Source organism: Macaca mulatta, chromosome 5 (genome assembly GCF_049350105.2).
Source record: "Macaca mulatta isolate MMU2019108-1 chromosome 5, T2T-MMU8v2.0, whole genome shotgun sequence".
Lineage (NCBI taxonomy): Eukaryota > Metazoa > Chordata > Mammalia > Primates > Cercopithecidae > Macaca > Macaca mulatta.
The window spans coordinates 52,632,051-52,650,580 of record NC_133410.1 but is presented as its reverse complement, the minus strand read 5'-3'; the positions used below and the strand labels follow the sequence as shown (position 1 = coordinate 52,650,580).

General features: G+C 34.9%; 1 protein-coding gene across 5 annotated transcripts in view; it reads right to left on the bottom strand.

Moving 5' to 3' along the window:
- The window catches only part of PRKG2 (protein kinase cGMP-dependent 2), a 122,763-nt gene that overhangs the window by 48,081 nt on the left and 56,152 nt on the right, over positions 1 to 18,530 (bottom strand). For 2 of the 5 annotated variants that reach the window (XM_078002639.1, XM_015138436.3), the window contains exons 7-12: positions 14,639 to 14,716; positions 12,948 to 13,042; positions 9,898 to 9,966; positions 5,915 to 6,013; positions 4,507 to 4,573; positions 2,118 to 2,254 (exon numbers count right to left, since the gene is read on the bottom strand). In XM_078002639.1, the coding sequence (XP_077858765.1) occupies positions 2,118 to 2,254; positions 4,507 to 4,573; positions 5,915 to 6,013; positions 9,898 to 9,966; positions 12,948 to 13,042; positions 14,639 to 14,716 (545 nt within the window). Of the gene's footprint in view, positions 1 to 2,117; positions 2,255 to 4,419; positions 4,574 to 5,914; positions 6,014 to 9,897; positions 9,967 to 12,947; positions 13,043 to 14,638; positions 14,717 to 18,530 lie in introns of those variants that run through there. The other 3 variants (XM_015138435.3, XM_028848470.2, XM_028848471.2) reach the window with 2 other exon arrangements.

Here is an 18,530-nt window from a genome sequence, read left to right as displayed (position 1 = left end):
TTGTTGGATGCATGTCCCCGAAGAGAGAATATGATCTTAGGCAAGGTGGTTCTCTTCACCAAATAAAAACATAAACCAATGCCCAGAGAGGAACTGAGCTAGAGTCCTCAGCTGACAACCACACTCCTAGAAGCTGGGGGAATGGGAGCCTCAGTTCCAAAGCGGAACCTAGGCAGGGCATCATATTTCAACATTGTGTAAAAGCAGTTTTGGGGTCTTAATCCTCAAGAGACACCCTTTTCTCCCTAGCACCACACCGAGACCAAAGTAGACAGTACAGCAGCCATATCACATACAGATAGAAGCAGCAGTCAGGTAAAATGGTTCAAAGGGTGGGCTCTGAACCAAAATGCCAAGCCTTAAATCCAGATCAGACATTTATTAGCTATGCAACCTCTGTTTTCTCATTGATTCTCAATGAACATATATATTCATTTTACTCTATATGGATTACATATTATTATGTATATTATTGATATGTATTCATTGAAAAATATATATATATCCATTTTATTCTAATTGACCAGTGAGATAAATGTGTTGATTATCTATACATAGAGATATAGCTTAGAACAGCACCTGGTATATGTTAATTTCTCAATAAATGTTGTCATTAATATTTATTCTTCATTTTATTGCCTGACTACATGCCAGGCACTTTCGAAAGAGTTGAAAATAAGACAATGAATGCAATCTAATCCATGCCCTGAAGCTGCTCATCAGAGTTTGTTAATAAAATACTAATTTTAAAAGGGCATCCATTCTGGGAACATAATTAATATAAAAGTAATCGAATGACTTTCTATTGGCAGCACCGCCTGGGTTCAAACTTCTTTGTTGATCTTGGGGAAAAAAATGAGTCTGGAAAGATGGATAGGCAGGAAGAGTCTTTTAAAGCATTTGAACAAAAATCATAAATTTTAGTCATTACAGGGACACTTTACCCAGAAATCACTAAAACTACACTCTGGGGCATTATGACATACATGAAAGCATAAACTGGCTTACACCACTACCCCTGAATTCACAAGGATAGAGAGCTGTGGCCTATAATAATTAACATTTCTTCTGCAAACTCTTGTGAGAGCTACAGAAAGAATAACTATTGGGAGATGACTGTTTCGGTACCTAGGTACTACTAGTACCAGGGCACATTCCCCCTTGGCTTCCCACATGTGCCCAAATGCTGCCTCCTGCAGAAATTCAAGATCAGGATGCTATCTGAGGAGTTTTATACATATCCTTGCTTCCCTAGTCCCCAGTTTTGCATTAAGTCTGAATAAAATAACCAGTTCAAACTATTCCTCAATAATTTTATATTCATATATATACATACTCAAACACATGTATATACACACACACTTTCGTGATGTTTACTCAAGAATAAAAACAACTGGAAAACATCTGACCCCAGATTTCAAACTTCTAACATTTTTAGTACTGTTGCTGTGATTTGGATGGAGAATCCAGAGTGGGGCCTCCTCCTCCTCTTCTTTCTGTCCTCTTGCATGGAAAGTTTAAAAGAAGAGCCAAGTACTACTCAACCATACAAAAAAAAATGAGATTCTGTCATTTGCAACAACATGGATGGCCCTGGAGGTAGTTATGTTAAGTGAAATAACCCAAACATAAAAAGACAAGCATCACATGTTCTCACTTATTTGTGAGATCGAAAAATCAAAGCAATTGAATTCATGGAGATAGAGAATAGAGCGGTGGTTACCAGAGCCTGGAAAATGTAGTGGGGAGACATGCAGGAAGGGGAGATGGTTAATGGGGACAAAATAAAATAGAAAAAAAGAATAAGATCTAGCAACTGATAGCACAACAGGGAGATCACAGTCAATAACAGTTTAATTGGACATTGTAAAATAACTAAAATAGTATAAGCGGATTGTTTGTAACACAAAGGATAAATGCTCAAGGGGATGGATACCCAATTTTCCATGCTGTAATTACTATGCATTGCATGCCTGTATCAAAACATTTCATGCATCCCATAAATATATATGCCTATTATATACCCACAAAAATTAAAAATAAAAATAAAAATAATTTCAATAAATAAATAAAGAGCCTGAAAATCCTAAGTCCTTGGAAGTCAAGTGCTCACTTACTTCACAATGAATGGAGAGCACAGCTCCTCTAAGATCCTCTTCTCTGAGTAGACATGCTCCTGCTGCTTGGTGTCAACTATGTGCTTCTTCCTTATACACTTCATAGCAAAAGCGACATTCTCATTTTTTACTTTAACCTATGTAAAAAATGGAAAGATACCTCAAAATTAACTTATATCTATATAAAATATGCTAATTGATGAGAGTTAAAACTGTTTCATGTTTAATTAGTATGGAAGCCGTTAACCACTTATCCCTTTGAGAACTTTCATTCAGGTGTACACACTTCCCTTTCATCATAATTTCTAGAATAGTTCATCTGTCTAGGATGTGGCCCTAAAATTTTTGTATTAAAGTAAAATAAAATTCTGTTAGACTTAATATTTAGATAGCCATTCTATTTTTAATTGCGTGACATAAAAACTTTGACCAGAATTGCCATTTTTTTCTTATTATTCCCTTTGCTTTCAAAGCAAGACATATTATTATTATTATTATTATTATTATTATTATTATTATTTTAAGACAGGGTCTTACTCTGTTGCCCAGAGTGCAGTGGTGCAATCAGGGCTCATTGCAGCCTTGACCTCCTGAGATCAATCTATCCTCCCATCTCAGCCTCCTGAGTAGCTGGGACTACAAGTGTAAACCACCACACCCAGCTAATTTTTGTATTTTTTATAAAGGTGGGGCCTCACTATGTTGCTCAGGCTAGTCTCAAACTCCTGAGCCCAAGCAATCCTTCCACCTTGGCTTCCCAAAGTGCTGGGATTATAAGCATGAGCCACTGCACCCAGCCTAAAGCAAGATATATGAAATCAAGCTCTATATCTGTACCATCCAATATGATAACTGCAAATCACATGTGGTTATTTAAATTTAAATCAAATAAAATTAAAAATTCAGTTCCTGAGTTATACTAGCCACATCTCAAAAGCTCAACAGTCACATCTAATTAGTGGCTACCCTATTGAATAGCACAGATATGGGACTTCCCTCAGCACAGTTCTATTAAACAGTACTACTCTAGATGCACAAACAATTATTTTCTTAAAAGGAAATAAATATTTTAAAATAACTTTTTGATAGATTTAAAACTCCATAAGCAGGCTACGCTAGACAATTAACTAGATTGTGCAGAAATGGCTGCACTCCATATTTTGCTCATGTTTGCCGTTAGTGCTGCCCATGACTTCCAAATCAATGGTGAATTTACTGCTTCAATTATTATTGGAAAACAGATCTCAGCTTTGTTAATGGAATCCTTTTGCCACAAACTTTGATGAAAAATACCACTGCAGACAGGTATTATCTTTGTCTCTCCATAAGGCAAAAGAGACATTACACACATTATGTATCCTAAAGAACCATTTGTCCCCACCCCCATCAGAGATGAAGTAAGCACTGGGTGTGAAGTGTACTGTCCAGACTTTCCTGACAACATTTCAAATCTGCTCATGCCCAAGGCCAGCCAGCAGACCAGCGAGTCAGCAGAGTTCCCAGAAGATAAGTTATGGTGAATCCTTAAAAATCTGATGGGCAAAGAAGGACTTGGTAATTGCCAAGGCCTCAGAGCCATCTGTACCCAGTAAGGCCACAGATCTCTATTCCACAGTTTCCTTAGAAAACTTGTTCTGACAGTACCACTTTTGCTACTCCTTGGAAGCTGATAGCTCAGGGAGGGGGTGATGTGGAAGGCACAACTGAAATCAGGCTATAAGTTCCAAGATATCCTGATCAACACTACAGAAGGCTGCTCTTCAAATATTCCCTTGCATTCATCTTCTTGTCTTTTCTCACAATATGAAATTTTGAGCAACCCAAAAATAAGATAATGAAAGTGAAATAGAGACATGGTACTGGAGTTGTTTAAAGAATGTAACTATAACATTGAATATTTCATTTCTATGGCATTTTCACTTGACACATTCTTCTTTTTTTTAGTGTATAGAGACTAAAAGTGTCATGAATGTATATAACACACATTTGCTGTTAGAAAATACATTATTTTATGTTTCCTTTTGGAAGCGTTTACTTGGTACATTGATAATTATTGAGAAGAAAATTCACAAAAGATGTGATGTAAGCTTGAACTAGCAGTTGATTATTACAAGTTACTTACTAGCACAGACCTGCTACTATACAATTTACAGAGTGAAAAGTTTACTTTCTCAATTTTGGTTCAAAGCAACATTTAAGATAGCAGTAACAATTCATATATTCCTCCAAGATATGCTGGAATATAAAACAAAAAAAAAAGTCAAAAGGCTTCTCTCAGATGCTTGAAACGTAAACCCCTTACAAGCTCAACTCTTCCGAACCCACCAACGCCCAGTGTTGCAATAATCTCAAGGTTCTGGAATGGGGATGATGAGGAAAATCTGGCCACCTTCTCCTTCAGCTGAATCATTTCCAGAGAGAGTGCTTTGGACAGCTTCCAGTTAGACATGGACCGCCTGTACAAGAGAAGTGAAACTTTACACACACACACACCCATAATCAAAAGGTGTCATGCCATACATAAATTTCACTCCTACGACAGTCTGATTTCTGCTGTAACTATGATTTATAGTTGCCACAAAGGCTATCTCAACTTCTATGGATCAGATTCAGTCCCATGCAGGGAGAAAACAATAGAACATATAAACATAAAACTCACACATATATACACATACACATACACATACACATACACATACACATACACATACACCAGGGAACAGACAAATGCCAAATTGAATCAATGAGAGGTAAAATGGGTATAGTTTGTGGTATTTAAAATGTACCTCTTAAGTTTCTTCTCAGTGTGGAAATTTTTTTTAAATTAAATATATATATACCTCAAAAAAGCTATTAAAAAACCACCATGAAAAGCAGTCAATGAAAAGGAATAAAGCAAGGCGGCCACTTCCTTTGCTGCATGTACAGGAGAATGCCACACTGACAATCTTTCCCACATTTTGCTAGTTTTATCAGATCTTGAAGCTTTGCATGGCTGAACCAAAATAACTGCTTTGTGAAATGTGAAAAGTACATTTCTTACTTTATGTCTAAGTATTGTTGTTTGGAAATACCCATTTTTTTCTCCTTCAATAAGGTTTACTGCTCCGGGTTACATATTCATAAATTATTACCACAAAAGGCCTTCAGCATAAAAATTGCAAAAACATATGTGAAGTACTGATTGAATCTTCTAATTGAATTCAAATTTAAGTTTTCTAAGAATTTTGACTATATGGCTTTGATAGCATTATCTAGTGAACATATGCTTAAGCATTCACTCTAAAAAAATGTTTCAGCAAACAATTTTCAAATAATTTTCATTTAACAAAGTAGAGTTTTCTAGTACATAAAAAAAATGAATCACTATCACTACATTTAGAGACCTACCCAACCCCCTCCTCCACATATCCCTGGGCAATAGTTTCTTTACATTTTGAAAAAATTCTAACTATAACCCTGCTCTTTACCTCTAATCAAATATTAATGTCTTTTTGAGCTAAGTCACCAGACAACATAAAATATCCCTTTTGTAAGTCCCTGGATTAGAACATTTCTCCCTAACGTTCCTACTCATCACCCAAAATAAAGGAGCAGACTATTTATAATAGACTTAGATAATATCCATGGTAGTGGAAGTGGTGGTGTCTTTGTGGAAGAACAATTAAAAAGAACTCTCCAGAATTTTCTAGTGAAGGCACATTAAAAGTTACCACACAGCAAGTCACACCCTCTGTCCCCTTCTTTATTGGCTGCCAGAAGTCAGTTCCAGCTCAGGAAAACATTCCTCCACTTACTTTGCATGTCTTTTTTCATCATCACGGTTCAGGTTTGCCACATATCCTTCAAGGTATTTTTGCAGCTCTTCAAATGTACCAACAGTTTGGTTGAATGTTCTAAATAGATAGAATAAAATAAAATGCTCCGTGCTGATAGTTACCAAGGCAACTTGACATTCTTCTAAGCTCATAAAACACTAGCTGGTTATTTATGACTTTATAAATCATTTTTAAATAATTTATGAGATATTAAAGTGGATGTAATATGTAGAATGGTTATTAAAAGCCATATAAATTGATCCTTTGAGTTTATAAAAGCAAAGCGGCTATTAATGAGAACAGAAAACATTTTTTATAGTTTTCTGCCTTGTATTTAAGGTTTAACAACATTTTTTTTAAGAAGATAGTGGGAAGGGAACAGCCTTACATGACGTGTTTACCGAATCAACAGGTTACAGGGGTTGCAGATTCTTTTAACTTTGCTTAATTAAGTTAAGCTATATATCTTTTAAATCGAGAATAAAATTTATCTCTTGTCTCAAGATAACTCTCTCCATTTCACATTCCTTCATAATTAAATCTAAATCATTTTACCTTACTTTAGTAGTTCTCTGAGGATTAGCCAACATCTCATTACCTTTCTCACCCTTCCTGGATCACAGGTTCCTCATGGGCCTGATCTAATCTCTCGGTCTCCAGTCCATGATCATTGGGAATTCTAACACAGTCCTATGCCCTTGAGAAAAAATAATCCCTTTCCCCACCAGTGAAAGGCCAACTTTCTTGATTACTTCCAATGCTTCCCTGCTTCTATCTCCAACAATCTATCTTGACTTGTAATTATTAGGGTACTTCTTTTCCCTACTACAAAATAGTATCCTTCTTAAAAGTAAAGACCATGCTTTAATCATCTTTGTAACATTTTAAGTACCTGGTACACAGTAGAATGAAAAGAGTGAGTTTACCTCAAAATACCTAAAACTAATAAGCCAGAGCCACCTCAGTATTGTGCTGTCTCAACTTACTGCCTCTACCCATTTACTTGACAACCAATCTATATTTACTTTATTAAGCACATATTACATACTGTGCAGAGTATTTTTCCTTTTCCCCTCCAGATCTATTCTCTACTCTTTTCTAGCCTGTTCTATGGGCTGACCTTTGTTGACTGAAGAGTAGTGAGACATAAAACAGGATGGTTATGAATTTTCTAATTTCCAATAGTTGAAATTTTCTGTTAAAAAGGAAACACTCTTACTTTGTTTTACTTTTATTTATTCTATACTTCAGCATTATTTTGCTGGCTATTAAACTAACTGCAGTATTGCTGTAAACAAATTTTATTTTTTAAATAGAGGTGAGACAGGTGCTATAGGTCTCTAGAAATTCTCCACTAACTAATCCTAAAGTCAAGTTTAAACAGCTACAACATTGTTGCTGTGATATTCATATAGCTTACATTAATTCAGATGCTATAGTCTGAGCAATAACTAATGAGCTTTTTTTGAAATTTGTACCAATGGTCAATGATAGAGATGTGACAAATAGCATTTCCCATTTGTTTAGAGCTCTTGCCATACAGCAGGGTTATTTCATATTTTATCACTTTTAAAAATAGGAAATATAACTCAAACTTTAACTCTCCTTCTTGTAAGCATTTGTTAAAATCATGAATTAAGAAAGAAGAAATAAAAAGCCATTGGCTTTCAGGCACTATATTTCATTGCAAGGATGGTGCCCTGTATTCAGCCACCATCTGGTGAGCACTTCCCATATGCCAAGGACTATGTCAAAGGCTGGCACTGCAACCGCAGTGAACAAGTTACATGTTTCTGTATTCATGAAGCTTACAGAAGCGTGGGGAGACAGATGTTAAATAAAGCAATCAAAGTGTTATAATATGACAAGCGTATAAAGGCTACTATGAGCGCATTATCGTGGGATCTTATTCTAGTCTATAAGTCATAGCTAGGATGATCATATAATTTATCATCCAAGCTGGAATATATTTCAGAGTGACTTGATGTGTCAATATTAAATATGCTGGTGTAATCTGAACTGTCTCAGTAAATCCAAGATGTAAGTAAACCTAGTTATAGTTGATAATCAGTTTGTCCCACCCACAGAAAAAATTTACATAATTTTTATGTCTCATTGTGCCTAATGCAATATTTTGTATTTTGCAGACTCTAAATTACACATATGTGAACTAAACATTTTAAAATTATAAACTAGCAAGTAACTTTTAAGCCATGTAAAATTATTATATCCTCTTTATGGATTATGAATACATGAGATATTTTATAAATACGTGGTGTATGTGATTACAATGAAGAAAAAGGAAATGAGTTCCTCCTTTCTATCCTATTTTTAGTCCTAGCATTTTGCATCCATTTATAATATTTTACCACACAGCTAATGCCACTCAGTGCTTGCACATATTTTAAGGAACATGTATACAAGACAATGCATTATTGATACAACACTGTACCAATATATTTTCCATTTGAGAGTTGGCATCCAAAGATTACCTTTATCTGAACACAATTGGCACTTTTCTAGTCCTACGCTTTTGCTTGAGGGTTTTATTTCACCTAGGGGGACCTCGACATTTCCTCTTTGCCTAGAAAAGTCCTATTAATACTTTAAATCCCTTTTCCACACCGAAAAATTAAAATAAAACCTTAACCACTTTACTGCATACTGATTGCTCTTCTTTTTGAACACATGCTTGGGAGCCAACTGGCATGGTGGAAAGCATGGGGAAATGAGTTAGGAAGCCCAGACAGGGACGGCTCCAACACAGGGAGCACTGTTGGGGAAATTATTTAACCTACCTGGGACTCATTTTGTATCTGTAGAGGAGAGAATTAAAACAACTCTAAGTGATATTAAGAATTATTATTAACATTTCAGGCATGTTAGCATTATTGTGGTCATGCATTACATATAATACTTAGCTTTTAGAAATGCAACTAAAATGTATAGATAAAATAATTTTATGTTAGGAATTTGCTTAAAAATAGTGTGGAGATAGCAGAAAGTGGTAAAGGGGTATAGATAAGGCATCAATTGATCATTGTTTAACTTGCATTATGGGTTCATGATACCATTCTGTCTATTTTTTGGTCTGTTTAAATTTCTCCATAATAAAAATATATTTTTAAATGCTCTAAAATTTTTTTCCAGCTCTATATCTCTAGAATCTATGTTCAATGAATGTTGTATTTATTTAGCAGTCAACTATATACTACCTTGTGATATCTGTTGTCATTTTATAATTTTTGTTAATATTTCCTATGAGTATGCTCTATTTCTTTGACTACACTATGACTTTTCTGACAGTGGCCTGCCTTTGGTATCACTGAATTTCCTTCATTTTGTCAAGTAGATAACCAATAAATATTGAATTGATTAATGAGAAACCCAAGGGGGCAGATTCAAACATGATTTAAAATGAGTGATGGATATAAAATGAGACTTATTTTGAAGAATAACCTAAGACAGTTAGAGATTAATATTGACACACATCACTTATAAATTACCACAAACGTTCAATTAAAGTGACTCTGGAAAAATATGTAACTAATAAATATTTTATGCTTTGAGAGAGGTTTTGTTCAAAACATTTTTGACTACTAAAGGCATTTTAGAAATAAATTTTATAATTGTTCACTATATTGTATAGAAGAAATCCATAAGTGAACTAATAAACTTATTTCCCTAGAAGATGCAGAATTTAAATCAGTCTATTGCTGATATTTATGTACAAACTCTGCACACAAAATATTTAGCCTGCCAGCATCTGCCCCTGCCACAGACCAATTCAGATCAGAAGGCCCTGTTCCTTCCCATGAATTTTAATAGAATGTACTTGCAGCTGAGATCGGCCAGTATTTCCAAGTGGTGATGAATGAGAAAACAGATCGGCCTTGGAGTAACAGAAGGCCAAGTCTTCAAAGGTGGCAGTGGCCTGCCTCCTCCAACATCAGTATACTCACTCTCGATCTATAACCAGGCATGCAACATCATTTTCTTCAGCAATAATGTTAGCTGACCTGACATCATCACTGCAAACAAAAATAGGAAATTCAATTTTCACTATAATTAGAAATTAAACATCCACTTTTATTAGGGAATGTACTAACTTTGTAGGAAAACACAACCATCACTTAAACCTCCCCAAAACTGCTTTTATACATCATAATTTATATCTCCCAAAAAAGATTTGAAATACGCCCCAACAGAGGTTATGTACATAAGGAATTCAGAGGAGAAGAAGATAATTGCACTGGGAACAGAGAAGAATAAGTGACAACAAATGTTAATGGAATCTCATTCTGAGCTTTGTGAAAGTCCAACTAAAATAGCTCTCCTCTGACCAAAGGAGAAGTATTCATTAACAAGAAGGCAAAACTGAAATTAACTGATCAGAGAAATGTATTGGAAAAACAGTCAAGTAATTAGCATAAGATAAACCAATCATTAATAAAATAAAAAAGTAATTTCAGTGCCATATCACCCAATTAATTAAATACTAAAATACTTTCATTTCAAAGTGTATATTTTTCATCATAGCATGTCTTAAAATTGGTAAAATATAGTGTAATTAGCAGCATTTTCTTTTTCTTAGGAAAAATATAATAGAGCAGTGCATCTTATAACTGATATCTTGCAATTGTATATGATCTAATGGTTGCAAATTTAATTACCTAATGAATGCCAATGGGTATCAGGTAAAGTACTTCTTTAGAGACCTTTACTTATATTAGCTTCCTCCCTCTATTAGTTATAAACTAAAAGACACACACACAAATGGTACATCCACAAGGCACCCCACGCTCTGAGATTCATTTAAGGTGACTTGGGAGTACCAAGCATACCCTGGAGTACACTTTGAGACTCTCCTAGACAACTTCATCAAAAATGTTATCACACAAAGTATATTTCCTTTACCTTCTCTTAGTAATGGGACAGGAAAAACACTGGCAGCCCATCTCTACTATTTCAAAGAAGACCCCTATCTACCTAGCTCACATTCTGAGACCTTCTGACATAACTCGCTGTCCCTCCCAAGTTTACAGGGTCCTTGTTAGAAGATATGAGTGAAAGCACTTCAGTTTCATGGACCTTTGAGACAGGAGCAGGTAGTTTGTACTTGTATATGTAAAGGTAGAGACAGAGATAGAGATGGTGGATGTAGAGCCAGACAGATCTAGAAATAGATATAAACATAGACACAGACACAGACATGATCTTGACTGTGGGCCAACCATTTGATTTGTGAGCTTAGAGAAAGGAAAGGCATATGGTATTCCTTTTGCATGTCAGTATCATGATTCTGACTGAGAATATTCTCTGCAAACATTTTACAAGTATTAGATGTATGTAAATACACTTATATTTCTTTCATAGTAACTGTGTAAGTTCCATAGATTTATTTTCTCACATCAAATTCTGAAAGAACTCCAGGGACTATTTAATGTCAAGTCATGGAAATATACAGAATATAAGGAATACTGAATCATGGTCAGTGGCCCTAAAACGTGATAGCATTAAAAGGCACAAAAATATAAAAATATTTATCTCCAACTTTCCTTCTCGTTGATTTTAGCTTAATGCTTTCAAACACCTTTAGGAACTGAGTGTCTATATTAAACATAAATTCCCCTGCTTTTTTATGGGAAAACACTATAATTGGCTAGCCACAACATACAGCATAAATTACTTCAGGCTCAGCAAAACTGAATAACATCTTTTCTTTCAAGAGCTATTTTGACTCTATACTGCATTTACAAAGTTCTGTGCACTTACAAGCTTCAGCTGTTTTGCTTGAAAGTATGAGAAAACCTTTAAGTGTTAAGAACAAAGACATTGAAGTCCTGGATAATGATATTACGTTATTATATTGCATGAATGTATATTCTGTTACAAAGAAACAAAAAGAAGAAGAATTTTCCTAATATTGAAACAAGTTCATTACTAGCTATAAAGTGGTAAAGAAGAATTCAGTTTGTCTTTAAATCCCACTTTTAAATTATTTACATAATAGCTAAAACTTTATTTTTAGTAGTTGGTTTTCTTTAAAAACTAAGAGATTTATGATTTTTAAAGACTCAAATTTGTGTTCAGGTAATATCTGAACACTTTTTCTTTGTTCTGTACTTATGAAAACCTGATCTACAAATCAGCAGAATTGGGGTTTCATGGGCAAAGGTTAAGAAGACAAATGAACAGGAAGACTATTCCTTTTCCAAAATCATACAGTTGAAACAAATGCATTTAGTCATATGCAAATTTTAACTTATTTCTTAAGTAATTCCAAGTATTAATTTGAAAACATAGACAATTCCAATAAAGTGTGTTGCTCTAACTTTAACTTAATATTTTATAAAGTTATTTATATTTAGGAAAATGCATTTGATCAGACTTGAGGTTTTTATGAGTTCCAGGAAATGCTAAGTGTGCCTCAAGCCATTTAATTAACTTTTAAAAATATTTCTTCCACAAATTAGATCAACAGTAAATAAACTCATACCTCAAGGCTGAAAGTTGTGCTAAAAATTTCAAATGTACTATTTCAAGTTGTTTTTAAAACTTGCAAAATGAGCTGATAAAAATTCTTAAGAAAAGACTACTTTTGACTTGATGATTTAAAAGCACACAAAATATATACAATTATTTCATAATTTTTTAAAAGGTCAAAACTCTGAAGTAGGCAATATTTCAAACTTTGGAAATATAAAAATCTGTTTATAAGGGTAATTTTTCTAGTTTTAATCTTTTCTCAGACACTTTTTTGAAACTAAAAAGTTTAATAGAACACCAATTTCATTTTCACTAGCAAACTTAAGATTTTCCAATTATTTCCTCTGCAAATTAGTATACTTACTTCCTACATAAAAAGCATTCTAAGAAATCACTTCAAAATATATAATATTAGAATATTTGTTGCCATTAACTTGGTAGCTCAATTTAACAACTCTAAATGATTTTATATAAAAAATAGAGCATTTTATCTAAACTATGGCATATAAATTCATGAATTCACCTGATAAGAGCTTTTTCTCCAAAGTATTCTCCTTTCTGCAGTGTTTTTATCAGCTGTGGTTGATCATGGCCTTCTGTACTCTGTGTTACTTTTACCTAAACAATGTTAAACAATACAAAGAAAAAGAGACTGAAGGAAAAGGAGAATCTGAACACACATTCATTCAAGCAAACCCTCCAGACCTAGATAAACCTGAACAAGGAAAAAGACAATACTTTGTTTTAATTTTATGGCAATTAGGACAATTACCTACATTCAACCCATTTTGATAGATGTGAGAAATCTTATGGGCCAATATTATCAAATAACTACCCACTGTAAGAGGAACATTCACCATCTAAACTCCACCTCCTAAAGTTAAATTTTAAATGTGAATCCAGTGATTCCTTCTGAGAGATCCACAAAGCAAATAATAATGGTCTTGTGGGAACTTTTTCTATTTTAAAAAGCCTAATAGAGTTGACAAATTAATCAAAAATAAGGTTGAATATCAGTAGTTCTGAGTCTGGTATCAATAGATTGACTGGCTGAATCCTGTGCATCTCCTAAAACTGAATGCAGAATGTTGATTGAAAAAGGGTCTACAACTTTCATGGGCATCTCAAAGCAATCTGTTTCCCAGAAAGGCTTAAGAACCCCCCACCCAGCAGGGCCAAACAGCAAAAGCCCTGTTTGTGGTTAGAGTTATTCCAATTCGACATGGTAACAAGTGCTGCTTTAGGCTGAATAGAAATTCTGTTTGGCATTTATGTACGTCACAATGAATTAAAAATTTAAAAATAATAAACGCAATTTTTTATTAGCAAGAATTCTTTCAAAGTATGGGGTCTAGGCTGGAAAAAAATGACAGGAAGCAGTTCTGAGTGTTGAAGAGTTTCAGAGGTTTGAAACTATTTTGTTCATGTTTTTCCTTCACTTGGGGCCAAATTCAAAGTTCAACCACAATCCAGTTTACAAATGGCAGTGCCTGACTCCCTGATGATAAACTGTTCCAGAGAAGAGATAACATACATAAAAATCTGCCAGTTTATACACACAGGTACTCAAGAATTGACCCCTCCCTTCAATATTTCACAGATGTTTTTCATCTCTGAGTAACATTGTTGAGTCAACATTGGAACAACTGGCAACATGTTATCCATTCAATATCTAGGTTAAGAAAAAGACTTATTGTACATGTTAATATAAATTTTGCATCAGCATCTAAGTTCACTTGAGTTGTTTTGTATCAGTTGAAATTCTGAGCCATATTAGTTCTATAAGCTTGATACCTAATTGTTAGAGTCTTCAATTGCGGAATTCATTCTCCACCTGCTACTTGTCATATCTGTTGGATAAGAAAATACTCTAGTACTGATCTTGGAATCTGAGGATGATTGAGAATCACATATTCATAGCCAGAAGGGACCTTATAAATAATCCAGCCATCTCATATACAATTAAGCTAGGTCTATCCCCAAAAAATCAAGTGACCTACATAACATTACTAAGAAGTGATTATTTCTTAGGGGGTCCTGTGGCCTCCGCTCCAAACCCAGTGTTCAAACAGAATTGCATGGGACTCTACCGGTAGAAGCTCCTTTATCTGTCCAAAATGGAGGACCTATGTTACAATGCAAAGCATAGTTGAGTTTATGGCAAACTGATTTAAAATAATCTTTTTGATTTAGTAAGCTTTAATTAATAGTTACCTTTCCTTTTGCCAAAATGAAAAAGGTACTTCCTTCCTCGCCCTCTCTAATGATGTAATCTCCTTTATCATAGTATTCCTGTTGGGATGAGAGAGAAAGAAAATGTTAGATCAAGTGGAGACATACAACTGAAGACATAAAGGAAGCAGAACTCCTTTTGTCTTTGAAATGAGTATTTCACACCTGTTTTGGGGTTTGTTTGGTTGTTGTTTTTGCCTATTGTAACTGCAAGCTTTTCTTACATGGCAGTCATAAACAGTAGAAAAGTAAGGAGACTTTTGCTTTATTATCTGCACTTACGTTTTCTTCTTTCACAGAGTAAATTCACCTGGCATACTGAATTTCAGGCATGGGGTCCAAAGATATAAAGAGAAACGAGAGCCAGGCAACATAACCAGCTTTCACCTGCATAATCTAAATATAAACTGTTTGGTGATCAGCAACATTCTAAAAATTGAGTCTGGGGTCTAGAAAAAGAACAAGTGATTATATAATATCCCCAATGGATATTAGGAAAATTACCCTTAATTTCTAAGTCCTTGAAAAGCAACTTCTCGGAAGATTCTACATTCACAGTAGGTAATGCTGTCATAATACTATATCCAAAGATTTCTCATCATAAAACATTGACATTGGAAATTTTTACATGCAAATTCTATAATTTAGATTTATCCTCATGAAATCTCAAATTATTGCATATTTCTTTTCATTTGTTAACATCTGTTTCTCTTGTAAATGTTTATGTGATTAGAAAATTCTTGAGGAGGGAAAAGTAATCTATCCACCTGTCAGACCAAAAGAGCAACTAAAGATCTCAGAAAACAAAGGATAGATTAAACTGTCCACCTCTACTTTGCTTTAATTTGATCTTGTCTTAAAGTCACAGAACTAAGATGGATCTCTTAATTATTTATACAAACAAAAGTGGCTTCTTTAATTTTTAAAAAGGCATAACTAACCACATAATTGCTCTCTCTTGTTTTTCTTTTAGACTTGAAAATAAATTCCAAACTAAACTACTTTTGTGTCTGTTGTTTTTCAGTACTTTCTTGATCATTTATTCTTAAAACCTATTTACATTTCTGGAATAAATATCACTCCTAATACTAATAAATATGCCTTTTATTTTCATAACACTATGTACATTTTATAAGACATGTCAACATCTCATGGAAGGAAGTATAATATTTTTGGAGTAAAAAGTACTTTGAAGCCAAACACATCTATATTCAAATCCCAGTTTACAATCAATTTTACTTTCCTCAACCGATAAAATTAAAGTAACAACACTTATCTTCAAAGATTTAGGAAAGCGCACGAGTTTTCTATTGCTGCTGTAACAACCACAAACTTGGTGGCTTAGAGTCACACCCTTTTAATATTTATAGTTTCTGTGAGTCAGAAAGTCTATGCACAATGTTGCTCAATTAGGTTTCTCAGTTAGGGTCTCTCAGGATGGAGCTCAAGGTATCAATAGGGCTTATGTCATTCCGGAAGCTCAGGGGAAAATTCACTTTCAAGGTCATTCAGGTTGCTGGAAGGATTCACCTGCAGGATAAGATCCATTTCCTTACTGACTGACAGTGGGAACTGCCCATCAGGTCTCTCCCATTCCTGCAGAGAGCCTCTAGATTCTACTTCTGCTGCATCTCTCTGACCCCAACCAGAGATAATTCTATGCTCATGTAACTATACTCAATAGTCATTCACCTAGCCAATTCATGGTAATCTATTTTAAAGTCCCAAACTTTAAGCATACCATTAAAGTCCCTTTTGCCATGTAATATAACATATTCATACATTCCAAGGATTAGAATCTGGATATCTGGAAGGGGGGGTGGGGTGGGGCAGGGAACCATTCTGCCTACCACAATAAGTCAATGAAAGGCAATGTTGTCTGAAATATTAGGAGCATCTGAAATACAGTAAATGCACAATTAATCATTGCCATGCTAAGAAGGAGAATGGTAATGATTTGCTCAGCTGTTTCCTACATCTTCTGGACCTCTATTTCCTTTTCTGTAAAGTTAAGATTGTGTTTACTGCTACACCTAATGTCGTTTGAGGACTAGTTAAGATGGTGTATCTAAAGTACCTGATGGAATGTTTAGTACACACTAGGTATCTGGTGACTGTTCATCTTGTGAAAGAGGCTGTGAGCTGGTCTTGAAAGTCTTTCAGAGGAATATATGACTGTCTAGGTAACTTACACTTGCCAGCCTTCCTGCATTACCTATGGCCATGTGATCAACTTTCATCTAAAAGAATATGAGTGGAAGTGATCTGTGACACTTCCACACCAAGCCCATGCATGCTTCCATGCATGTATCTTTATACTTTTTCCCCAGTTATAATGGCATGGCCCATACAAACCTAGAAAACCACATGTTGAAAATGGTAGAGTAGACATCACCTTGGGTTCCCGAATGACTGTGTGGAGCCAATTGGGACTATCTTCCCTGGACAGTTATGTTAATGAGAGACAAACTTCTGTTTTATTTAAGCAATGATATTTGGCATTTCTTTGCCTCATAGTTTGTTTACTCAAACCCTTCATCCCTTCCCAAATTTAGCTTTATCACAAACCTTGACTATATGCAGTGTGATTTTACAGTGGAGATGACTATGACCCTTACAGAATGATCCTCATCCCCCACACGGTCCAGCTGTCTTCACCATGTAGCTAACATTCAATGTTCTTTGCTATAGCTGCTGGGATTGTGTTCCATGTTCCTATTTCAGACAGTCTGCTCTTCAAGCTCCCCTGTTCCCATCACAATTTTAGTCCTCATTACCCACATGGAGCAGAAGAAACAAGGAGAATTTCTGAAGTGCTGTTAGGCTGTTCTTCAGTTATTATAAAGCCTTTGATGTGTGCAGAGGTGTGGCTTTAATTCCTGACAACCGAATAACTTCAAAGGGGGGAAAGCTTGAAAGGAGACACTGAGGAAGAACTTTGTTATTTTTTAAGGGACAACCTTACTAGTGGTATTTTTTTCCACGGATGATTCTTTGTCACCCAAAACCATCGGAGGAAGATAAATAATACCTCCCAGTGTGTTGACAGTAACTTCATAGATCAGAAAAGGCTGTGGAAATAGGTCAGACCAAAAATATACAGTGGTAAGTACTGACTGTGATGCTAGACTGCCCAGTGTTTGTCAACTGGGGAGTGCAACCAGTCAAGCCAGGGTGGTCACTGAGACCAAAAAGAGAAATGCAAATAATGTTGTTATTGTCCTTGTGGTTACATTGCAGAGGTGTCCCTTAGAGGACCAAGAAGCCATAGACCCTATCCTGCAGAGCAATGGTTTTCAAGCATTTTTTACCCTCACCAACAGTAAGAAATACATTCTACATGTACTCGCAATACATACACAAGAGCACGTACACATATTTACACAAAATAGAAACATTTTTCAAAATAATACTTATACTTACTATTCTGATTTTTTTAATGTTCCTTTAAATTGGTTTCATAACCTAGTAATGAGTTTTAACCCATTTTTACCGTAAACAAAATGTTCATTCTGTGACAAGCTAGCAAAATGCTAGAGCCTGAGTACCTGTAAATACAATATATAAAACCAGAAGGAAATTCCAAAGTGACGGAGGACAAAGACAAACAAGGAAGGCAACGACTTCCCTAGAGTCTTTAATTTGCAGCTAGAAATCTTCTTTACAGGTATCTTGCAAAAAGCAAATGAAATCTTCATCAAAAAGAAGTATTGGAAGTACTGATGATATACAACCAGATGTGTAGTACACACACACATGCACATGCCTCTGTGCATTATGTGACTATGTACTCAAGTGTGTTGGTTAAAAAATTGTTTACAGTTAGTTATCTATGTTGTTACTAGTTAATCTTTGTTTTCCAAGTACAAGAGTT